General features: G+C 36.1%; 1 protein-coding gene across 1 annotated transcript in view; it reads left to right on the forward strand.

Moving 5' to 3' along the window:
- The window catches only part of ctnna2 (catenin (cadherin-associated protein), alpha 2), a 717,220-nt gene that overhangs the window by 581,632 nt on the left and 113,472 nt on the right, over positions 1–22,116 (forward strand). Inside the window, exon 9 of the mRNA XM_052137026.1 lies at positions 12,063–12,215. Within this exon, the coding sequence (XP_051992986.1) occupies positions 12,063–12,215 (153 nt within the window). The remainder of the gene's footprint in view (positions 1–12,062; positions 12,216–22,116) is intronic.

The following is a 22,116-nucleotide window of genomic DNA, read 5'->3' on the forward strand; positions in this document are numbered from 1 at the left end:
AGATACAGAGGTAAGTTAATAATATCACGTTATATGAACGCTTTTCGTTTTCTTTATCAATATACAATAATAGCTGATTAATTAAATAATTGATTCATTTCCCCTTAATTTTGGGACTGCTGCATTGCTGCTCACTTGGCTACCAACATAACACTTGCTATAAAGCCAGCCTATTTTAAACTGTGGCGTAGAAACTATTAATTGGGATGCTCCCCCTCACTTTCTGTGTTCGTCCCGACACTTTTTTTTTGGAAATCATACATAATATTTAATATATTTGGCAGACGTGCGAAGAAATTGTAAGACGCCTCGGCTTTAAGACTCATTATCCGATGTTGCAGATACGGCAGTTTTTCATTAACTGAAAGAAAAGTATATTGTCATTTTATAGTGTAACATTAAAATACTTCAAAGTGGAAATATGAAAATTGTATCTAGAAGGTTATATCTGCAAGGCTCTAAATTATATAATACACAAATTGGACTCAACAAGATATTACACTAGGGATCGGTAACCTTTTTGACATGGAGTGCCATTTTTTATTTTCCTAGTCAATGGCTGTGCCGATGAAGGATTAATAGGGGTGTTTTTCTTATTACATGACATGTTGTTCTGAAAGCAAAAAGAAACAAATGAAACACAGAATGTAGGCTGTCATCCGCGCAGTCTGACCGAAGCAAAGTGGACGCATTTACTCGCACAATTAATCGAAAGAGAAGTGCTGCTGTCTTGTGATGTGTGAATGGCTTCATCACAATTTAATAGTGTTTAGCTTCCCTTTCAATTGATGAAAACATGCTGCATAATCATGAGGAAGGATTTACATCAAGATGTAGATTGGAATGCAGGACGGAATTTATATAAATAGAGTCTACTCCTCTCTCACCGTTGCTAGCATGCCAATGATTACCCCTATATTTACGTTGCCGACCCCTGTATTACACAATAGCCAGCATCTACATGACATTGGGCGATAGCCTAATCAGAAGCCACTTTTCAGATAGATCTGCGCCCCTGAATTCATGACGGTTATGACTTTGTTCACGTTGTGACATTTATCAATTTTATTGTGACTTTTTAATGCCAAAAAGCAGCAACATTTTGATGGTGTTCTTTTACCATTGCAGGAAGGTGCCTGGCTCATTTTGTGATCACCTCATTAATGACGCCCATTGGTGGAAATTGAAATTACAAGTTGTTTATGCACTTTATATTAACTATATTTTTTAAATAGGATGTGATGGATTCATATGTGAGGGAAACACTTCAGAAGTGGAAACATTAATTTAAAAAAAAAGCTCCATGTCACCGCCAAGCTTCAGTCCATGTTTCATGTTTTCTCATTGGTTCCTTTGTTTATTAGTCTTGTCTTGTTATTGGTTCATGTTTCATTGTCTTGTTATATTGATTTCAGTCTTGTATTTTCATTGGTGGTCTTGTTAAATTGTTACCCATGTCAATGTATTTTAGCCCTCAAGTTTGCCATTGTCCTCTGTGGAGTTATTGTTAACTTTGTTGTAGTTTTGTTTTGTTTAAGTCAAGTCAAGCCAAGTCAAGATTTAGTCAAGTCATGTTCTGTTTGTGTCAAGTCTAGTTTAGTCATGTTCATGTTTATGTTTCATGTTTCTAATAAGGGTTTTTGGATCTCACTTTTGTTTAATAAACTGCACTTGGGTTCGTCACTCCATCGTCTTCGTCCTTACCAGCAACGTTACACGATTGTCTACTTATTTATTACTTATTTATTTGTGGTAGTTCTTGTAAATTGAAACATGATTGTAAGTAACTTAATGATAAAAAGGAAGTAAATTGATAACACAATTGCAACCATTTACTTAATTAATTAAAATGTTTGCAACTTTTTACTTAATGGAAATTAAGCATTTTCAAGATTTGTAACTTGATTATAATTTATTTACACCGCAATAATAATAATTACAATAATAATAATAATAATAATAATAATGTCAACAATAATAATAGTACCAATAATACTAGGATGGTTAAAGCAACATTTTTAACATTTAACATTTGTTTTTTTAAATAAAACCAAACAATTTTATAACTTTCTACAACTTGCAACCCAATGTATTGGGTTAAAATAACCCAACAATGGGTCGGTGCTATATCAACCCACCATTGGGCTAAGTGTTGGGTAATTTCTTTATGGTTTTCTTTATGATAAAGCTCTGCATTGCAGCTCAGTCGAGACTTAAGTGAGTGGGCAATGCAATATTGTAGTCAGTAGGACTCAAGATGGAAGTGCACTGCTCTTACTCGCTGATAAAGTCCTCAGTGGGCCTCACTGATCAGGGGACGGTGGCACCTCAGTCTGTCCTAGTAGAGTATGATAACAGCAGCCACTGATAAACTTATGCACACACATGCTCACACCAGCTCTTTTACTGCTCTCATCAAAAGTCTGGAAACACCTTCCCACAGCCTGTCCTCTTCTCTGCTTCCTTATTTCTATCTAAAGAAATTGCCAATTTCACACTGCTGCAATGCACAAAAAAAATTAAAAAAAGGATTTTTGCAGGTTGTTTAGTTTACTTCATTATAATGAACTAAAGCAACACAGTTATAGAATATTTTGTATTAACAAATTAGCGTCTGATAGGTTAATTGGAGTCAATTAGAGGTGTACCTGTGGATGTATTTTAAGACTGACCTTCAAACTCAGTGCATCTTTGCTTGGCATAAAAGGACAATCAAAAGAAATCATCCAAGACCTCAGAAAAATAATTGTGGACCTCCAGAAGTCTTGTTCATTCTTGGAAGTTATTTCCAAATGCCTGAAGGTATCACATTCATCTGTATAAACAAAAGTATGCAAGTATAAACACCATGGGACCACACAGCCATCATACCACTCAGGAAGGAGGCACATTCTATCTCCTAGAGATGATTGTAGTTTGTTGTGAAAAGTGCAGATTAATCCCAGAACAACAGCAAAGTACCTTGTGAAGATAGATTCCATTTTTCCTCACCCTTTTCCCTCAATTTGGAATGCCCAATTCCCAATGCTCTCTATGTCCTTGTGGTGGCATAGTAACACGTCTCAATCTGGGTGGCGGACAGAGGTGGGTAGAGTAGCCAAAAACTGTACTCAAGTAAAAGTACAATTATTTAAAAAAAATTATTACTCAAGTAGAAGTACTAACATAAATAATGACTAGAGTAAGAAAGTATCCAATTAAAAGAGTACTCAAGCAGTGAGTAACTTGTTACTTTCACAAATGGCATAATAGACCTTAACTACATCCCATTACATAATACACATTTAAAATTTATTACGGAATTATTATTAGTATTCATGGAAATTCTGTAATCATTTACGATCATGTTGTTCCAAACCTGTATGACTTTCTTTCTTCCATGTAACACAAAAGTAGATATTAGACATCATTTTTTCCTGAGCCACTAATTACTTTCAGTGAATTTTTTTTCCTCCATATTTTGAAAGTGAATGGTGACCGAGACTGTCAGTCTCTGACATTCTGTCTAACATATTTTGTGTTCCACATAACACAAAGTGTCATACTGGATTGGAACTACACGAGGGTAGGGAAATTATGACAGAATATTAAATTATGGCTGTGCTATCAATTTAAAGGTGTAGTTTAACCAAAAATGTACTCAAATTACTTTAACATTAACTCACCCTCATGAACACAGAACAGAAATTAATACTATTTTAGCTTTGAAGGCCAAAATGTTTATGCTCCAAAAAGCACATAAAGGCAGCATAAAAGTAATCCATAAGACTCCAGTAGTTAAATCCATATCTTCTGAAGTGATAAAGGCAGCATAAAAGTAATCCATAAGACTCCAGTAATTAAATCAATATCTTCTGATGTGATATGATAGATGTGGGTGAGAAACAGAAAACATTGATCATATAACATGAATCATATGGACTATTGCTTATGGACCCAGTTATTAAATTTTGTTGGAAAGTGAAGCACCTTTTAAGGGAGCACACTACAATTTCACATCAATTTCTTCATGAATGAACTAAGAATTGTTAATGAGAATATGTAGTTAAAAATGCACACTGAGATATGTTGTACTTGTTTATAAAATAAATTGAATGAATAACATATTTGTATTTAAAATTAACAAATAATTAGTTTTAATGACTTCTTGTGTCACAAGATTGAAACAAATACAAATATGCTTGAAAAGTCCTTGAATGTCGTTGAATTTAACTTGGAAGCATCTGTACAAATCCTGATTTAATATTATATTATACTGTTACTATAAGTATTATTGCGACTGCTTTGAATATTACACTTCTATAAAGTAGTATTATTTTTCTGTCGTAATGTGTTCATCTTCATGCATCCATTTATAAATAATAAATAATAAATATCTCATTTCAGAGGGACTTTTATTTTGAAAGATCTTTGCATTTCTTCCTGTTTGTGAAGGCTTCCCATGACTCCCGAGCTGAAATCTCTGAGCAGCAATGGAGAAAGAGTTCATTTGAGAGTTCACAGCCATTAATACACTCAACACACTGATCTGTGGCTCTGCAGATGGATACTACTGAACACACTGCATGAAAATCAAGCATTCGTAGTGTGTGTGTGTGTGTGTGTGTGTGTGTGTGTGTGTGTGTGTGTGTGTGTGTGTGTGTGTGTGAAGGAGATGACAGGGCAAAGAGGTGCCTCTTGTTCATACTGTGGCATGCATTGCATGTGGCTGTATATTATTTCATTAAATGGCATCCTTCTGCTGTTTAATGATCAAACTTGACCATATAGAGGCTTTTTTTTATTATTATTTTTTACCAAATGGTCTTTAATTTAATATCAAAACTCTTACATTACATTTTGCTAATGGCAGCATACTTTAATATGGTACTGAAATTAACAAGATGTTATCGTACTGTTTAAAAAAATGTTTTGTATCGCAAAATGTCATTAATACCGGTATACTGTGAAACCCTTCTTCCTTCACATCCATTCTTAGACGTGTTTTACTCAAGTGTTATGTTATTCAATATCCGATATTGTACCTCTTTGTTATGTAAGGCAGTGGTCTCAATTGTTGAGTTGCAACACCAAAATGAGTTGTAAATTTGGGATGGGTCACTTACAGGGAATACAATGCTAAAATGAAGAAAATGTAACCACATAATAGTGTGTCGACATTTAAATGGTAAATGCTTTCCATAACCTTGACATTAAATGTCATATGTCCAATCAGGCCAAACAAGGTTTTGGAAAGCTGTTTGGAAACAATAAGTAATTTTCACAATTTTGTCTGGTGCTGCTAATGGTGCAGAATTTACACAACCTTTAAATAACTGAAAAACTGAAAGGACAATTTGTTGTCTATCCTTGGATTGTCCATCTGGAAAAATGTATATGGTTTTGCTCATGAATTTATGAAACTTACAAATAATGAGTAATGTTAATTAGTGTAAAGAGAGGGTCATTTGTAGAGTAATCTTATTATAATCTAAAGTCATTAAAACTGCAAATGTTTTTGGACTTCCCAAAAATATGTCTCCAATATGCAAAAACCAACAATCTCTATAAATTTGTGAAAAATTAAATAAGTTATCTGCCTAGCTAGCTTGGCAGTAAGTTAAGGTTCCGGGTCAAACAGCAATAAAGTAATTAAAATAAAAATGTGTGACACTGCAGAAGTTCAGTCTTTACTGTAAAGTCAAACTCTCCTTGACGACCCTAGGCAAAAAAAGCCAGCATTTATATACACATTTTAAAGTCATTTAAGTAGTTTTAAAATGAGTTAGTTTACGGTGATGTCAAAGTCTTTCTAACAAGCCAATCCACTGTCGCCCATCTTTGGAATGCTCGTGGGAGTCTATTTCCATTCATGACAGTGCAGCTCCCATCTACCTGAATGGGGAAAGAAAACGGTTGGTCAAGATTGTAATTAATGAACAAAATACAAATCAGCAATAAAATTTGACGATAGTGGAAATGAGTCACTTAGTCATAAATTGTGCTTCTTTACCTCATATTAAGCTAAAATAAAAAAACCATTTTGTATGGCTAATGCGCATGCACATTCTCAAAATGATTGGCAGGTGGTATCTGTATCTAAAAGGCGATTGGCTTTTTCACCTGTAAGTTGAGACTTCCTTTCTACATCTGTTGGACCATTGGGCGCTTGCTCCTTGTTTGAGCATTCCAATTTTTCCCATTCATTTTAAAAGATGTGGCCCATCTCTGCTAAACATTATCTGGTTTAGCGTACTGTTCCAGTCACAACTAAAGCAAATTATGCAATTTTTTTCTCTCAGTGGACCACCGCTTATAGAGACGTGTCACTTCTATGCTTTACTAAACTTGTCACGGCCCCTTTCCAATTTTAAAACCTCAAATCTCTCTCTACTCATTTGATGTGGTCCGTGCTGTCTTTGTAGAGTTTGCATTGCAAATCATGTAAAAAAATAATACTTCTGCACAACCTCTAAGAGACAGGCTTCAAAGTTATCCCTTTTAATGACAGGAACCTAGGTAACAACAACTCAGCTGGCACGTGTGATTATAAATAAAAAAAGTAAAGTCCAAACTACACCCACCATTAATTTAACCAATCATCAAAGCTGTTCGACCAGTCCTAAGTCAAGAATTTCAGAGATGTGCGCGAACAGGAGAAATATCACCAGACAAACACATGGGCACACCTCGAAGACAATTTATTTTTATAAAAAGTACAATCGCATTTAAGATAATTGAATTCATTGTAAATGGAACTTCTGTATAATTATTCATCACAACCGCAGGGATGTTCTTTTGGTTTGGCCAAGAGCAAAAACATTTAAATCAATCCAGAAGCATTAACCTAAATGCATTTCTCCTGAGCAAGGAAATAATTTCTCTACCTTTTTTCTATCTCTGCCCTAAGACTTCCCCAGTAATTGGTGAAAGGGAGGGGCCTTTGCAATGGAACTTATTTAGACATGACAGTAAGATCAAACAGGCAGCCTCTTTCTCTTCCTTCACCTTTCCTTTCAATATGTCATCTTTAATACCAAATAATAGTGTTGTTACTTCATTTTGATTTGTATTGGCTGCTTTCTCTGCTTAGCAGGTACACAAGCTTGTGTAGCCTGTGATTGCCCTTGACATTTTAATACAAATCTATGAGCTCCTAACCCAAAGGCTCTGCTGCTATCTGCAGTGAATCCTAATGAAACGATCTCTTTATCTCTTTGGGAGACAAAGTTTGAGCCAATCATCATTTAATTTTGAAAATTGGATATCACCATTTTGAATTATTTTCCATGATTATTAAAGGGATAATATACCCCAAAATGAAAATTGTCAGCATTTACTTTCAAGTTTTCTAAACCCATATGACTTTCTTTCTTCTGTGGAATACAAAAGGACATGTTAGGCAAAATGCTTCAGTCACCATTCACTTTCTTACTTTTTCGTCTTGGAAATAATTTTATGTAGCAGAATAGGAACAGAAATGGAACAGAATAATGAGGGGCTCTTGTTTTCTCAGATTAAGAAGTAAAACATCTGTCGGCTTTGTTCTGAACCAAATAAATAACAGAAGATCATCAAACTACATTGCTGATTTGACTTTCAATCTCTATGGAATCTGTTTTCATGTCGGAGCAGGTGCTTAATCCTAAGAAATACAGTTTCCTGATTATGAGTTAAATCAGCAAATAAAAGCGAACCTCATCTCTTAAGATCTCCCTCATTTGCGACAATAAAAGGCTTATCTTCCAAGCTTTGCTAAGTGCATGTTTTCTTCCTATTTTGTCTTTGTTTCCATCTGAATTTGACTTGAGTTTGCTATGCTGCATTTAACAGGTACGTCTGTGCCATATGGATGAACAGAACAAAGAGAAGTAATCAGGGAGTTAGAAAGAGTGAAAAACAGGAAGGAGAAAATTATGGTTATGATCACAAGATTTCGAGATTGTCTCTCAGAGCAATTTATGACAAAGCAATCCAACCTCAGTGTTCCTAATTTTTGGCTAGCTGTTTTTGTTGTTTGTGAGGAGTCCACCACGCACTCCATTTGTCAAGCTTTTTTTCCAATTTTGTTCTGAGATTACATGGCTATAACTTCAATTCTATCTTTGAAAAAGACATTAGACATCAGGGGCTTCACTGTGCACTACTTGTACTCTTGCCAACAGTAGCCTTAACATGCTTTAAAACAGTTCAAAAAATGTGTTGTTAGAACATTTAACAGGCTTTTTTAGCAAGGGAATAATATTTTTTTATTTTAAACGTTGGCAAATGTTGTAAAAAAATGTTTTTCTAGTTGACATTAATTAAACTTATTGGCTTAAACACCCTCTATAAATCTGTACAACGTTTGTGGAGATGTTCATTACAAATCATTACAATTACATTCACGGTTTATTATTTTTGAAAGCACAATTAAGCTTTTAAGACAAGAAACAATCAAATAAAATATCCTTAAATTGATTGTATTTGGAACTTCTGTATAATTATTCATCAGTACCACTTAAACTTGCTGGGATGTGCCTTTTGTTTAAGCCATTATTAACGTGTGGCATGTGAAATAAATTCACTAACTCCAAGTACAAATCTGCAACCTAAAATGGAATTTTTACAGTAAACAGGAATTCATCTTGCTGGTGTAATAATGATGATAAGACTCAAGCGGAACTGACCCCATAATGTCGTGGTCTCTGTCAAAGGAAAATAATTATGGTTTAAATATTCCTAGTAAAATAAATAAATAAAATAAATAGAAATTTCGACCCATTTCAAGCTCTGTGAGAACTGAAAAATCTATTTTAAGCAGGGGTAGGGGAACTGAAATGCCGTCAGACCCAATCCCAATTTAAGAATATTAATGTATTAAAATAGTAGCACAATACTGGTCTTCATTAATATGTAGTTCCTGTTTCAAACATGACATGGCTCATGTACTCATCCTATCTCAATTTTTAGGGCTGTACAGTATCTTCAGTTAGTTTAAGCATTTAAAAATTATATATACTGTTTCTTTTGCACCCCCCATACACACTTTTTATCCTGTCCATTTTCCCTGGGGTGGCACCCAGACCATTAGGAAGACAGGCACACATCCTTTGCCAGAGGTAATTAGAGACGGAGCGGCAGGGTTCATTAAAACATTTCAATTAATTCATGGGCACATGGGGAGAAGGATCATTACCTACAGTGTGTGCTCTTTTTTCCTGAATTTCATGCTCAGGTGGTCAAGAACTGCTCTATGGAGTGCTGCACATTGATTGAAAAGATGATGTCCTAATGTTTCCATGGCCTACTCCACACTCTACAGTTTGCCCCTAAAACTAGATTCTATCGGCACTTGTATGGGCCATATTCCACAGTTTTTTCACCCTCAAGTCCTCTTATAATGTCCCTAAAGGTTTCTTGTACAACAAACAGTCATTTAGTTCTATAGTACATAATGTTTTTACACTCATTATGAAAAATGTTTTTTTCCCCTTGACCAATCAGATTCATCTGGGCATGGAATAAGCATATTTACATGCAGACAAGTGTTTTTAGTTTATATTATAGTTATTATTATTATTTTAAAATGGTTAAGATATGTGTATGTCTGACTGAATGATAATTATTGCTTGTTAGGAGTGTCCCCCATCATCCATTAGAGGACAGGTGTAGCAGGATTCAACCTACTGCCCCACGAGATATATGCTACACTGCAATATTTTAGAGTGAACAATTGTGCATACAGTTGTGAATAATGCAGACAGCAGGTTTCTGATCAACTGAAGTCAGCTATGAAACATAAATCACTAATAGCTTGTCAATATTTAATCATTCTGTTTTTCAGGAGACATTTTTCTTTTCTTTTTCTTTTTTATTACAAGTAAAGCACTTAACTTGGAGGTTTTTTTTGCTAGCTTTCTAAATATTGTCTTTATATGTTCTAAAGGAGTTGCATTTGTGCCCTCTTGTTGTGCCACAATACCTGTTGCCCATTTCGTTTGCTCATGTTATGGGTGACATCAAATCATGGGGGCGTTCCCAAAGGCCATGTTCCTCTATTTGCTTTTTTTTTTCCTTTTTTTCTCATGGTTTGGTTTGTATCACAGTGTTTGGGTCATGGTTTTGGTACGGATCAGTATTTGCTATGTTCAGAAAAAAATATATAACTTAAAAATCCAAAGAATAATCTATTTGGTAAACACTTCAACAGGCTTGCCCTTAACAGAAATCATGGTTTTACAACAGTACATAGTTTAATCATGGTATTTGTTGTAAAACCATAGTAACCACAAAATCAACATGGTTACTGTCATGGTACAATATATAGTGAGATCATGATTACTATATGAAAACTGCAGGATTACTATTATAAAACCCTGGATAATTGTATCAAAAACATGATTCCTGCTCAGATGGTTACTTCTGGTTCATGGTTACTACAATATTATTATAGTAAACCATCGTTAATTTTCATCAGGGTCCTTAACTAAAAAAATCAATAATGTTTTATCTAATTACTGAATCAACATTTAAAATTAATACCTGGACTTTAATGCTACATGCATCAACATAAAGTGCATTTTAACATTCAAAATCTGTACATCACTATAAAATGAATAGCCTTGCTATTAAAAAGGATACAAGGGATGTTGTGATAATGTGGCTCATGCATTTTAATCATACGTGGAAATTCCACATATGGAAAAGTACACCCCAAGTGCTTTAGTTATTGTTTCATGTCTGTCTGAATTAGCACTGAGTGCCTGCTTAAAAAAGGAAGGGAGTGTGTGCAGTTTCGGCTCAGCTGCTGCTCTTTCTTTCTCCGGGTGATATCGATAATCAAAGCGCATTATTGACGCTCACATGCTCGATAGATTACAGACATGCAAGGAAACATGAAGAACTCACGTGCATGTTTTAAACCCTTGCTCGCATTTTTTACATAAATTGTCAGTATACGTCAGACACGTTGAGCGATGTCAGCAAACAGTGCCTGTTTTATAAACTTTTTTTTTACCATCGCTGTTATAAATGACTGCAAAGTATTTTTTTTTCCAGAAAGGAGAAACGCATGGTTCTTCTCTCTCAGCAAATAATGTTCTCCACTTGCTATTTTCCACTACACACAACGTGTGCAGAACTGTGATGTCATCAAGTTGACCCACAGGAAACACAGATGGAGATTGTTTATCCACAGAGCCATAGAGGTGCATTAGCGGAGGTTGTAACTTTGCCTGTATATTTGACGCATCATTAAACTTGAGGTGAACCGTGGTGCCAATGCTTACCGAAGTGTGTGTAGCAAACCTTACGGTTATTTTTTTTACCGAGAACCGTTACACCCCTACTTTTTACACACTCGCCAGATGGATTTTTTGCCCATGGCGCCATAACTCACTGTATTTCCACTTAAAGTGCCACATTTTTAAGATGCCGTGTCAAGTAAAAAAATCTATAAAACCAATCTAAATCTTTAAAACAATGGACCTATCAGACCAATATTGGGACAGGATAAACATATCTGTAACACTTTTTAATAAGGTTTTATTTGGAAACATTAGTTAACGCAATATTTAAAATGAACTAACAATTTGACCATTAATCTTTGTTAATGTTATTTCTACATATACAATTTATTACTTAAAAATGTATGTACGTGAACAATTATAAATGCATTATGAACTACCATGAACAAACACTAAGCAAGTGTATTTTAATAAATTAGCATTAACCAAAATTAAGAGCAGCAAAATAAATAAATAAATAAAATATAATTCATTGTTAGTCCATGATAGCTAATGCATGCATATTTACAAAAAGTGTATTACTGTAAAGAGTTACCAGCATCTCAACTATATTCAACATTTATGTAAAAGTTTATGGGAGTTAATGCGCCTATAAAAACACTTTTCTTCAGCTGTATGAACGGTCCAATTGACTTAATTTAGCACATAATCTCTCTGGAGCAAATATGTCCAACCTGAAGCTAACCGCTTTAAAATGTCTTATAGTATGATGTACAAGTTCAAGTGCTGGATAGGTTTGCGATACAGCAGCTGATCTCAGCTCTCTCTCTCTCTCTCTCTCTCTCTTTTCTCCAGTTAAGGAAGGCTGTGATGGACCACATATCTGACTCTTTCCTGGAGACCAACGTGCCCCTTCTTGTGCTGATAGAGGCGGCAAAGAGTGGTAACGAGAAAGAGGTGAAGGAGTATGCTCAGGTGTTCCGCGAGCACGCCAACAAGCTGGTGGAGGTGAGTTATGTATAGCACCCCCATCTTACCCAGCTCCCTCTTCTCATTCAGCCAAAGCAGATGATGCTTATCTAGTGCACCACAGGCCACTATCAGTCAGAGCATGAGATGGCCTTTAGGAAGTCATCCACCAAGTCAAGGCAATTTAAAGGCAGAATATGATGCAGTGGACCTCAGTTCTGTAATGACAAATTTGTATTTGATAACATTGATTCGGGATTGACACCAGGGAATAGCTTGAGCATATTTTTTTTTTATCTCTAGTGCCACAACTTCAAAGATGCTGTTCATTCTCATTATGGAAAAGACATATTGTAACTGAGGTACTGTAAAAAGATGGAAAGGAAAAAAAGATGCTTATCTGAATGATGGTTAAAGGTTGATATGTCAAAAATGTGAAAGGGCAAGAATATTTTATACTGAATGGAGAACTTTTCTGAAGCAATAGACTGCAGTCAATTTTCTGTTAAATAGATAAGTCTGGCATGCTCTCACATGCACTTTCTTCTTTGCTGTAGTGATCTTTCACACACAAGTATGGTACATGTATATGCTACCACATAGCTGTCTAAGTGGGGACATAACATAGATTTCAATTGTTTAAATTAATGTGTAAATTGTAAATCATTTTTTACCTTTACATTACATAGATTTTTACACTTACTGAAGAAATTGTGACGTGATGAGGGTTTTGCAGTGTCATTGTTTTGTGTGGCTTTATTGTGTTTCTATGCACTTGCTAGGGTGTTCTGAGTGGTTTCTAAGGGTTTGCTTACTTGTCCAAGTCAAAAGAGCCCACTGCCAAGCCTCTATGATAATCAGGTTGCAGAGTCAGGTTTGCAATCAATTGAGAGAGTTTACTGATTGTTATTTGCATTTCCAATAAGCATCACATGTCAATGGGATCCAGTAGTTCAGAAAGACAGAAGGAGAAAAAGAAAAAAAAACATTCATAAGCAATTGTAATCACATGTTAATTGAATAAGAGGTGTCACAGTACAACACTTTCTAAGATTCTGATAGATCACTTTTTAGCACTTTACAAAGTTTCAATATTCGTACAAACAATTATTAGTTATCCATAACATTAATCAAGTTCCCATCATTGGTTTTACAGAACTTATGTGCAGATGTCATGTGTTAACTATCAGCTATGACTACTCCTCTTTCACTATATCAAGAAGGTAACAAAGAGAGCAATTAACATTCTTTGAGGTTTTTGACTATGGCAAAGTCAAGTGTTAGAGGGCATCATAAACAATCCAAACACTAAATGATTTAGACATTGCAATTGGTAGGTGTTATCTCCTTCCTAGGACTGGAGGCCTTGTCCCTAACATTGGTGGAATGCAGGGCCTCACCTTCTGCAGAAAATTAGGAAAGAGCACGGAGAATGACAAAGAGCACACAAGGCCTAATATGGCACACAGTCACCTAATATGACAATAAAATCATAAAGAAAGTTGATGTTAAAGTTCAATGATATGTTGTATGCAATGGTTGCTTTTACGAACCATATAAAAACAAGGATAATAATAAGATCATAACTATAATCTCACTCTCATTCCATTAATATGACTGAATTAAAATAGAATCAAATTGTTATATAATAGCTGATTAACCTCTTAAGATCCTTGCCATTTTTGGGGATTTCCGCCTGGATTTGGCCATTCCCACATACTTTGGCCTAAATACACAGTTTTGGTGTCATTTTACAGGAAACCCTTTGAAGTTGCATAAAACACTGCTAAAAATTTAAAAAAAATTTAATATATGTTGTCTGAACAGTAATAACCCTCCTAAAAAAAGAGGCGCTTTTTGATTTTTTTTATATAAATTCATTTTTGAAAGTGTATAACTCAAGCCCTGTAAACCCTAGCAGCAAGCAGACAGTTTTGGCTGTTTCCACTAGATGTCAGCAAATACCTGAAAAAGGAATTTTGTCTGTATCATGTTTTATTTAATTATGTAATAATTATAACATATCTAAATTTTTGTGAATAAATGCAGTACAAGATAAATGTATATTCTCCAGGAGCCGGGATGAATGAATAATCCCTGTTACTGCATTCCTGGAATGGGTCAGACCCTCAGATGACATACATGTTACATGCACCTTTTTGTAAAAGGAAAACTGAACATTGATTAATATAATAAGAATAAATGAGGATGATAAAAGATGAGATATAACTTGTAAGAGTAAAAAGGAATTGAATATTCACCCCTCCAATATGGCTCGTGTCCCTTCTTCAATCTAAGTCAAAGGTTTTTTGGTTTTGTTTTATTTATTTTTTATGCCAATCTACAGTCCGCCAAGCCAATATCACTAATCTGATCTCGCATAAATAATGTGTCATTCATGTCCGTAGCACAAATTACATACTAAAATGTAATACTTAGGGTTAAGCTGCGGTCACACTAGGCTTTCAGCATGCAAAATAATTTCAGACACTGCAATGGACAGGATTTGATATCACACTCGAGGGCTTCTGGTTTTAATAAAAAATCAAAAACAACAAAATATGATGTACAGTATTTAGAATGTTAAAATATATCATCTATCCACTTTCCCGCAACAATTAAAAATATGTATTCTTTATTGAAGAAGAAAGAAATGTCCACGAGGGCATCTGGTACTCAAACAATTCCACAGGTGCTCCAGATCAGGGATAGGAAGTTGTAAAACAACAATGTGGAAACAAAAATTCACATCTCCACATCTGATTTTCGAGGTGGAAGCAGGCAATATTAATGTCCATTAACATTACATGGAAATCATGGATGGAGATAGAGTCATCCTAAATCTGATGTCTGTTTTCCTTGATCATGTTCTGTGTATGTAAATGGCATAGCATGGTGATGTACAATAGTGTTGGTTTTTATTAAATGTTTTCTCTGATTGGGTACATATAGTAATTTATTTTGTATATTGCTTCACTTTTGTTTTGTTTGAAAGTTGATGTCGGTGTCATACAACTTTAGGCCTCTAGTGGCCAGTATGCGTAGAGCACTATGGGAAGACTATTAAGTCACTTCCTGTGTCTTTCATTTTGTGACACCTTATACACTCACCTAAAGGATTATTAGTATAATTAGTAGTGCTAAGTCAAGTGTCCTTATTACTATATTATATGTATTGTACATTTAAATTGTAATTACAGACTAAATCAAATCATTAACCTAAATCACTTAATCAACACTAATCACCTGAAGCATGTACTGTGATACTTTTTGCAATAAAAGGAAATTTGTTATAAAATAATAATAATAATAAATAAACAAAATACATTTAAAAATGTATATTTATCTACTGACTGATACTAAACCTACCCCTAAAAGAAAAGTTTTCCCCCCTAAATAAGAATGTCCCCAAATGTCCCCAAAGGAGGATTTGTCAGATTCAGCTTACTTCTGGGGACAAATTTGTACCCAAACCACAGCCAAATACAAACACACACACACACACAAAAACACACAGGGGACATGAGGGGAGTGAAGCTCCCTGACTTCATCAAAGAAAATGTTCCCTCACTGGTATGATCTCGAAATAGAGAACTGGCTTGTGTGTGTGTTCCTGCAGCCGATCAATAGTCACTGTATTCTGCCAGGGTCAAGGAGCCTGATGAAACAGAGGTCATCCACCACAGCTCTACTCTGATGCAATGTCTGCCCTGCCTCTGTCTGACTGTGTCTCTCTTACTCTGACTGTGCTAACTTCTGCTTGCTTTCACTCACACATTCTCTTGTCTTTTTTTTTTTTTTTTTTTGACATTTCTGAAATGTTTTACATTATAAAAGAGCTGCCAATTTAAAAGGTTATTACATTGTTTGCAAAATTGTAGCACAGCTGAGATGTAGGTTATTAAACTGAACCTGTTGAAACTCTTAAATTCTCTTTCTCTCTCACGCTCTCTGTCACACAGACAAACACACACACAAGCAAAAACACACCAACCCACGCACATATGAGGCTACTGTCAACAAAGAAGGCAGTGTAGTGTTGTAAACTGTTTTTGTTCCATGCACTATCACTCAGTAACCTGTAAAATAAAATATGTCCTTATACAAATATTTCATATTCCGATATGCAGTACTTTGTTTTGTTCCATGTTGGAAAAAAACTGAATAAGCCACCCGTAGGTTGATTCCATGAAGAATATTAACACTCTGGCTCTGTGGTGAAACATTGCTCTTTTTGATCACCATGACAACTTCTGGCTTAACTAGTGACATGAGTTTGGGGCAGCACTACCTGTTTGTCCAAACAGTGGACAACTGAGGATGATGGAGTTTTATTTGGTTCCGCCAGTGGCACAGCAATTACAGTTCACCTTAAAAGCCAACATGGAACGCTGTTTGCAACCCATTTTAAGGTAATTGTCCTATTTTAGAGTAAAACAGGATATTCAATGAGAAACAAACAACATATAAGTATACACTCACCTAAAGGATTATTAGGAACACCTGTTCAATTTCTCATTAATGCAATTATCTAATCAACCAATCACATGGCAGTTGCTTCAATGCATTTAGGGGTGTGGTCCTGGTCAAGACAATCTCCTGAACTCCAAACTGAATGTCAGAATGGGAAAGAAAGGTGATTTAAGCAATTTTGAGCGTGGCATGGTTGTTGGTGCCAGACGGGCCGGTCTGAGTATTTCACAATCTGCTCAGTTACTGCGATTTTCACACACAACCATTTCTAGGGTTTACAAAGAATGGTGTGAAAAGGGAAAAACATCCAGTATGCGGCAGTCCTGTGGGCTGAAAATGCCTTGTTGATGCTAGAGGTCAGAGGAGAATGGGCCGACTGATTCAAGCTGATAGAAGAGCAACTTTGCCTGAAATAACCACTCGCTACAACCGGGTATGCAGCAAAGCATTTGTGAAGCCACAACACGCACAACCTTGAGGCGGATGGGCTACAACAGCAGAAGACCCCACCGGGTACCACTCATCTCCACTACAAATAGGAAAAAGAGGCTACAATTTGCAAGAGCTCACCAAAATTGGACAGTTGAAGACTGGAAAAATGTTGCCTGGTCTGATGAGTCTAGATTTCTGTTGAGACATTCAGATGGTAGAGTCAGAATTTGGCGTAAACAGAATGAGAACATGGATCCATCATGCCTTGTTACCACTGTGCAGGCTGGTGGTGGTGTAATGGCGTGGGGGATGTTTTCTTGGCACACTTTAGGCCCCTTAGTGCCAATTGGGCATCGTTTAAATGCCACGGCCTACCTGAGCATTGTTGCTGACCATGTCCATTGCTTTATGGCCACCATGTACCCATCCTCTGATGGCTACTTCCAGCAGGATAATGCACCATGTCACAAAGCTCGAATCATTTAAAATTGGTTTCTTGAACATGACAATGAGTTCACTGTACTAAAATGGCCCCCCACAGTCACCAGATCTCAACCCAATAGAGCATCTTTGGGATGTGGTGGAACGGGAGCTTCGTGCTCTGGATGTGTATCCCACAAATCTCCATCAACTGCAAGATGCTATCCTATCAATATGGGCCAACATTTCTAAAGAATGCTTTCAGCACTTTGTTGAATCAATGCCACATAGAATTAAGGCAGTTCTGAAGGCGAAAGGGGGTCAAACACAGTATTAGTATGGTGTTCCTAATAATCCTTTAGGTGAGTGTATATATATACACTGGACTTCATTGTATCTATTGCAAATTGCAGAATGGTATCATGAACAAGCTCTTTGTCTTGGTATAGATAGAGAGTGAAATAGTTTTGTAATCAACCGGTGTAAATGTTAGATGGAGGTTTTAATGAGTAAAATATACCTCCCTAACCTAAAACTTTAACCTAAGCCCAACCAATAGAGAACTAAAATAAAATGAGTTACACAAAACAGAAAATCTTACCTCTAAACCAATGCCTGAACCAACTGATAGTGTCCAAAAACAAAATGAGAATGAGAAATGAAAAGCATATTTTCTGAAGCAACATTGTCATCTTGTGTTATGACAGTCTCGTCTTATGTCACGTGTCAGCTTGTGTGCTTGACTGGTTTCAAACCGAGGTCTTTTGAGTTTAATGTCAAACACTCAATGAGATGAGCTCCTGTGCAAGCCAATCACTTTGAAATGTGTGGGTGAGCCTGTAATAAAAGTATATTCGATTTTCAAATGATGAGTTAGAGTAAAAGTGTCTTGATATCATAACATAACAGTGTGTGAGTAATTGAGCAAATAATTTGTGTTTATAAAGTCACAGTCAGTCATAGTAGTCATAATTTGTGTGAAAGTGCACACGAGTTGTAGTGCCTCTAGTGGTACTTTCAGCAGGAGACTGCAGAGAAACATAGTATGTGGCACGTAAAAGTCAGTTTGCACAAAAATAATTAGAGCAAGTTCATTCTATATGAATAGGTTGGAGAATTGATTTGTTCAAAGTGGGTGTTAAATACCACAATAGTCCTTTTTCAAATAAACTGTTAATAGGTAAACTTATGTGGCAGTGAATGGGAGACCACAGCAAATATAATTTTTGCTTAATCATTTTACTTTACTATTTATTTTACACATTTATCAATGTAAAAAATAATAATAAATAAAATACTATATTTACATTTCTGAGACTTTCCACAAGAGGAAAAACATATGGAGGATGATAATAGCAAGTGATAGGATGCAACATTTACAGTCACTCCCTCAGCAAATGTATAAAAAAATTATAATAATAATATATTTCTTTATTAATTTTAGGGTAATATATCACAGAATATAATGTTGTAAATTTGCACTAAATAAAATAAAATAATTAAAATAATAACAATAAGAAGAACAGTAATAATAATAATAATATTTGCTAGAGTTACACTGCTAAATAAGGTGAAAACACTACACAGATTGTGTGAAAAAAAAAAAAAAACACTTCACAGATTGTGGAAAAAAAAACACTTCACAGATTGTGCCATTTCAGAGTTATTACATTTTGACAAAAGATTACAAATGGTATGGTTTTGTTTTTTGTGCATTATGTAGGTAGAGTTCATTTTTATTTGGTGTTGTTTGTAAAGCACTCGTTAAGTGTTTTAAGTTTAATTAGATTAAAAAGATCCATAAAAGATCAGAACCAAATTACTGTATTTAATGGAACTATACCCTGGTGTCATTTCACACACATACACTTACAGTGACCCTTTTACAAAAAAAAAAAAATTACGTAAAATGTTCAAATATAAATATTTGTGGGTGGAAAATGAGTTAAATGTCAAAGCTGTCACTCCATGGCAACCATTTGGGTCAGTCTCAAAACTATAAAGGTTGATGGTCACGATCAATACTCTTATGGCTACTGTCTGAAGAACTTAATTATAGTTACATGATGTTTAAATCACTGAGGTGTCTGTTCAGGAAAGAAAACATAGTCAGTTAGTGAACAACATGGAACATCTTGGGAATAGCCTCCTCCCATGAGCCTCAACTGATTCGAGGTGGGGAAAAAAGCAGCTAATTACCAGCTGTATTATTTTCTTGGCCTTGAAAGAGAAGTGGAATAAAAGGAAAAGACGAAGAGAGAAAAAGATAGCCTTCCAAGCCCATGGCAGTGCAGCCACAGCAAGCAGACCTTGTGTGTGGGTGTAGCGAGATATTTATGATGTGGGTATGGTGACCTTAATTAGCAGAGATTGCATTAGAGGGATGGACTTGTGTTAATAAAACAAGGAAACTGGAGATTTGCTCTCTCGTTTCTTGCTCCCTCTCTGACTTTCCACTTGTGACATCACAGCGTGAGGGACAATAATTGACCCTTTTATTGCAGATGGATGATTAGCAGTTAGCAGTAGAAAAGCTAAGCTAGAAGACCTGCTAACAGATCTTGCAGTTAGCCTTGTGTGCTGACACAATACCATTTTCTTTTCTTTAAAAAGAAGTTTCACCTTGAAATGAAGATTTTTTTCATCATTTATTCACTCTCGTGTCATTCTAACATTCCCACATTATTTAATTTTGTCTGTGAAACACTGAATGAGATCTTAGGCAGAATCTCTGAGCATCTATGTTTTTCATAAAACAAAAATATATTGCGATTTGTAATGCCAAGCTCCAAAAAAAATAAAATAAAAAATGAAACAAAAGTATCATATAAGTAGTTCATATGGCTGTTGGAGATTAAAGTGCCTGTGTACCTCCAACATTATATGTAGGAACTGCTGTGTTCCATCACGCACCAGGGTGAGTTACAACAATGGCAAACCCTGGTTTACAGCCAAACTCAGAAGGTTAAGGTTTGACTGTTTGACTGGATGGTTAAGGTCTGAAGTTCGCGGATGACACCTCCCTCATCTGACTCATCTCTGATGGTGACGAGTCCGCCTACAGGTGGGAGGTTGACCACCTGGTGATCTGGTGCAATCAAAACAACCTTGAGCTCAACACTCTGAAGACAGTGGATTCAGGAAGAACTCAGCCTCACCTGCACCTGCCCCATTACCCTCTGCGACTCCACAATTGACACTGTGGAGTCTTTCCGCTTCTTGGGAACTATCATCTTCCAGGACCTCAAGTGGGAGCTGAACATCAGCTCCCTCATAATGAAAGCACAACAGAGAATGTACTTCCTGCGGCAGCTGAAGAAATTCAACCTGCCAAAGTCAATGATGGTGCACTTCTAAACAGCCATCATCGAGTCCATCCTTACATCCTCCATCACTATCTGGTACGCTGCTACTACTGACAAGGACAAGGGCAGAATGCAGCATGTCATCCGGTCTGCAGAGAAGGTGATTGGCTGCAATCTGCCTCCGCTCCAGGACCTGTACGCCTCCAGGACCCTGAAGCGTGCTGGAAAGATTATGGCTGATCCCTCCCACCCCGGTCACAATCTCTATGAGACACTCCCCTCTGGCAGAAGGCTGAGGTCCATCAGGACAAAAACCTCACGCCACAAGAACAGTTTCTTCCCATCCGCCACTTGCCTTATCAACAAGGCCCGGTACCCACCCTGACACTCTCCACACTCCACCTCTGGCTCTACATGCCACTGTACTTACTCTGCTGTACTGCTCTCTTTTATTTTTATTCTTACTTTTAATATATACTGTGTGGACATATTTATATTTATTTTGCTTATATTTGAATACTTGTTTTTTATATTTAGAGAATGTGTGACACGCGCCTACAACACCAAAACAAATTCCTTGTATGCGTAAAAACGTACTTGGCAATAAAGCTTTTTCTGATTTCTGATTCTGAACACTATGTGTGAGCTAGGAATTAAATGAAACTGTCCTTATACTACATTATTATGTAAGGAAATTTATAATGGAATTAGTCGATGCCTTAAGAACAATTTACCCTTTAAGTCTATTACCCAAAGTATTCAACTAATACACCAGCAGTTTGAGCTAAAGTGTACTTGTACTTGCGTGTCATTGCGTTTCCTTGCGTTGTATTTCCTCGTGTTGCTTGGTTCTTTGGCTCTTTGTCAAAAGTTCCTTCCGTCTATATTTTGGACACTGTTATGATCACAGATATGGTTGAAACGAGGCTATGACAGTGGACCTTGGACTCTACAAGGCATGGAGTTTTCCTTGGACTCTACATGGCATGGAGGATCTGGAAAAAGCAAATGACACTTCCAAATAGAGCATTGCAAGACAGAAGAGGAAGATCAAGAGAAGAGGCAGAAGAGAGAAAAGGGTCTTCCTTGTAGGACTGTAATGAACTGAAATTGGCCACACCCCAAAGGTGTCCTGAGCCAATCAGAAGTGAATTTCCAGAGTCACATGGTCGACTGGGCTGTCTTTTGCAAAAGTTGATTTATGATCCTTTGTGAAGGATTCTTAAAAACTCCCGCTCAAAAACAGTGCATGTTTAATCATGAACTTCTATATCTTCAGGTCATAGAGTCATTTTCAGAATTATCTAGCA

The sequence above is a fragment of the Xyrauchen texanus genome, chromosome 11 (assembly GCF_025860055.1).
Source record: "Xyrauchen texanus isolate HMW12.3.18 chromosome 11, RBS_HiC_50CHRs, whole genome shotgun sequence".
NCBI lineage: Eukaryota > Metazoa > Chordata > Actinopteri > Cypriniformes > Catostomidae > Xyrauchen > Xyrauchen texanus.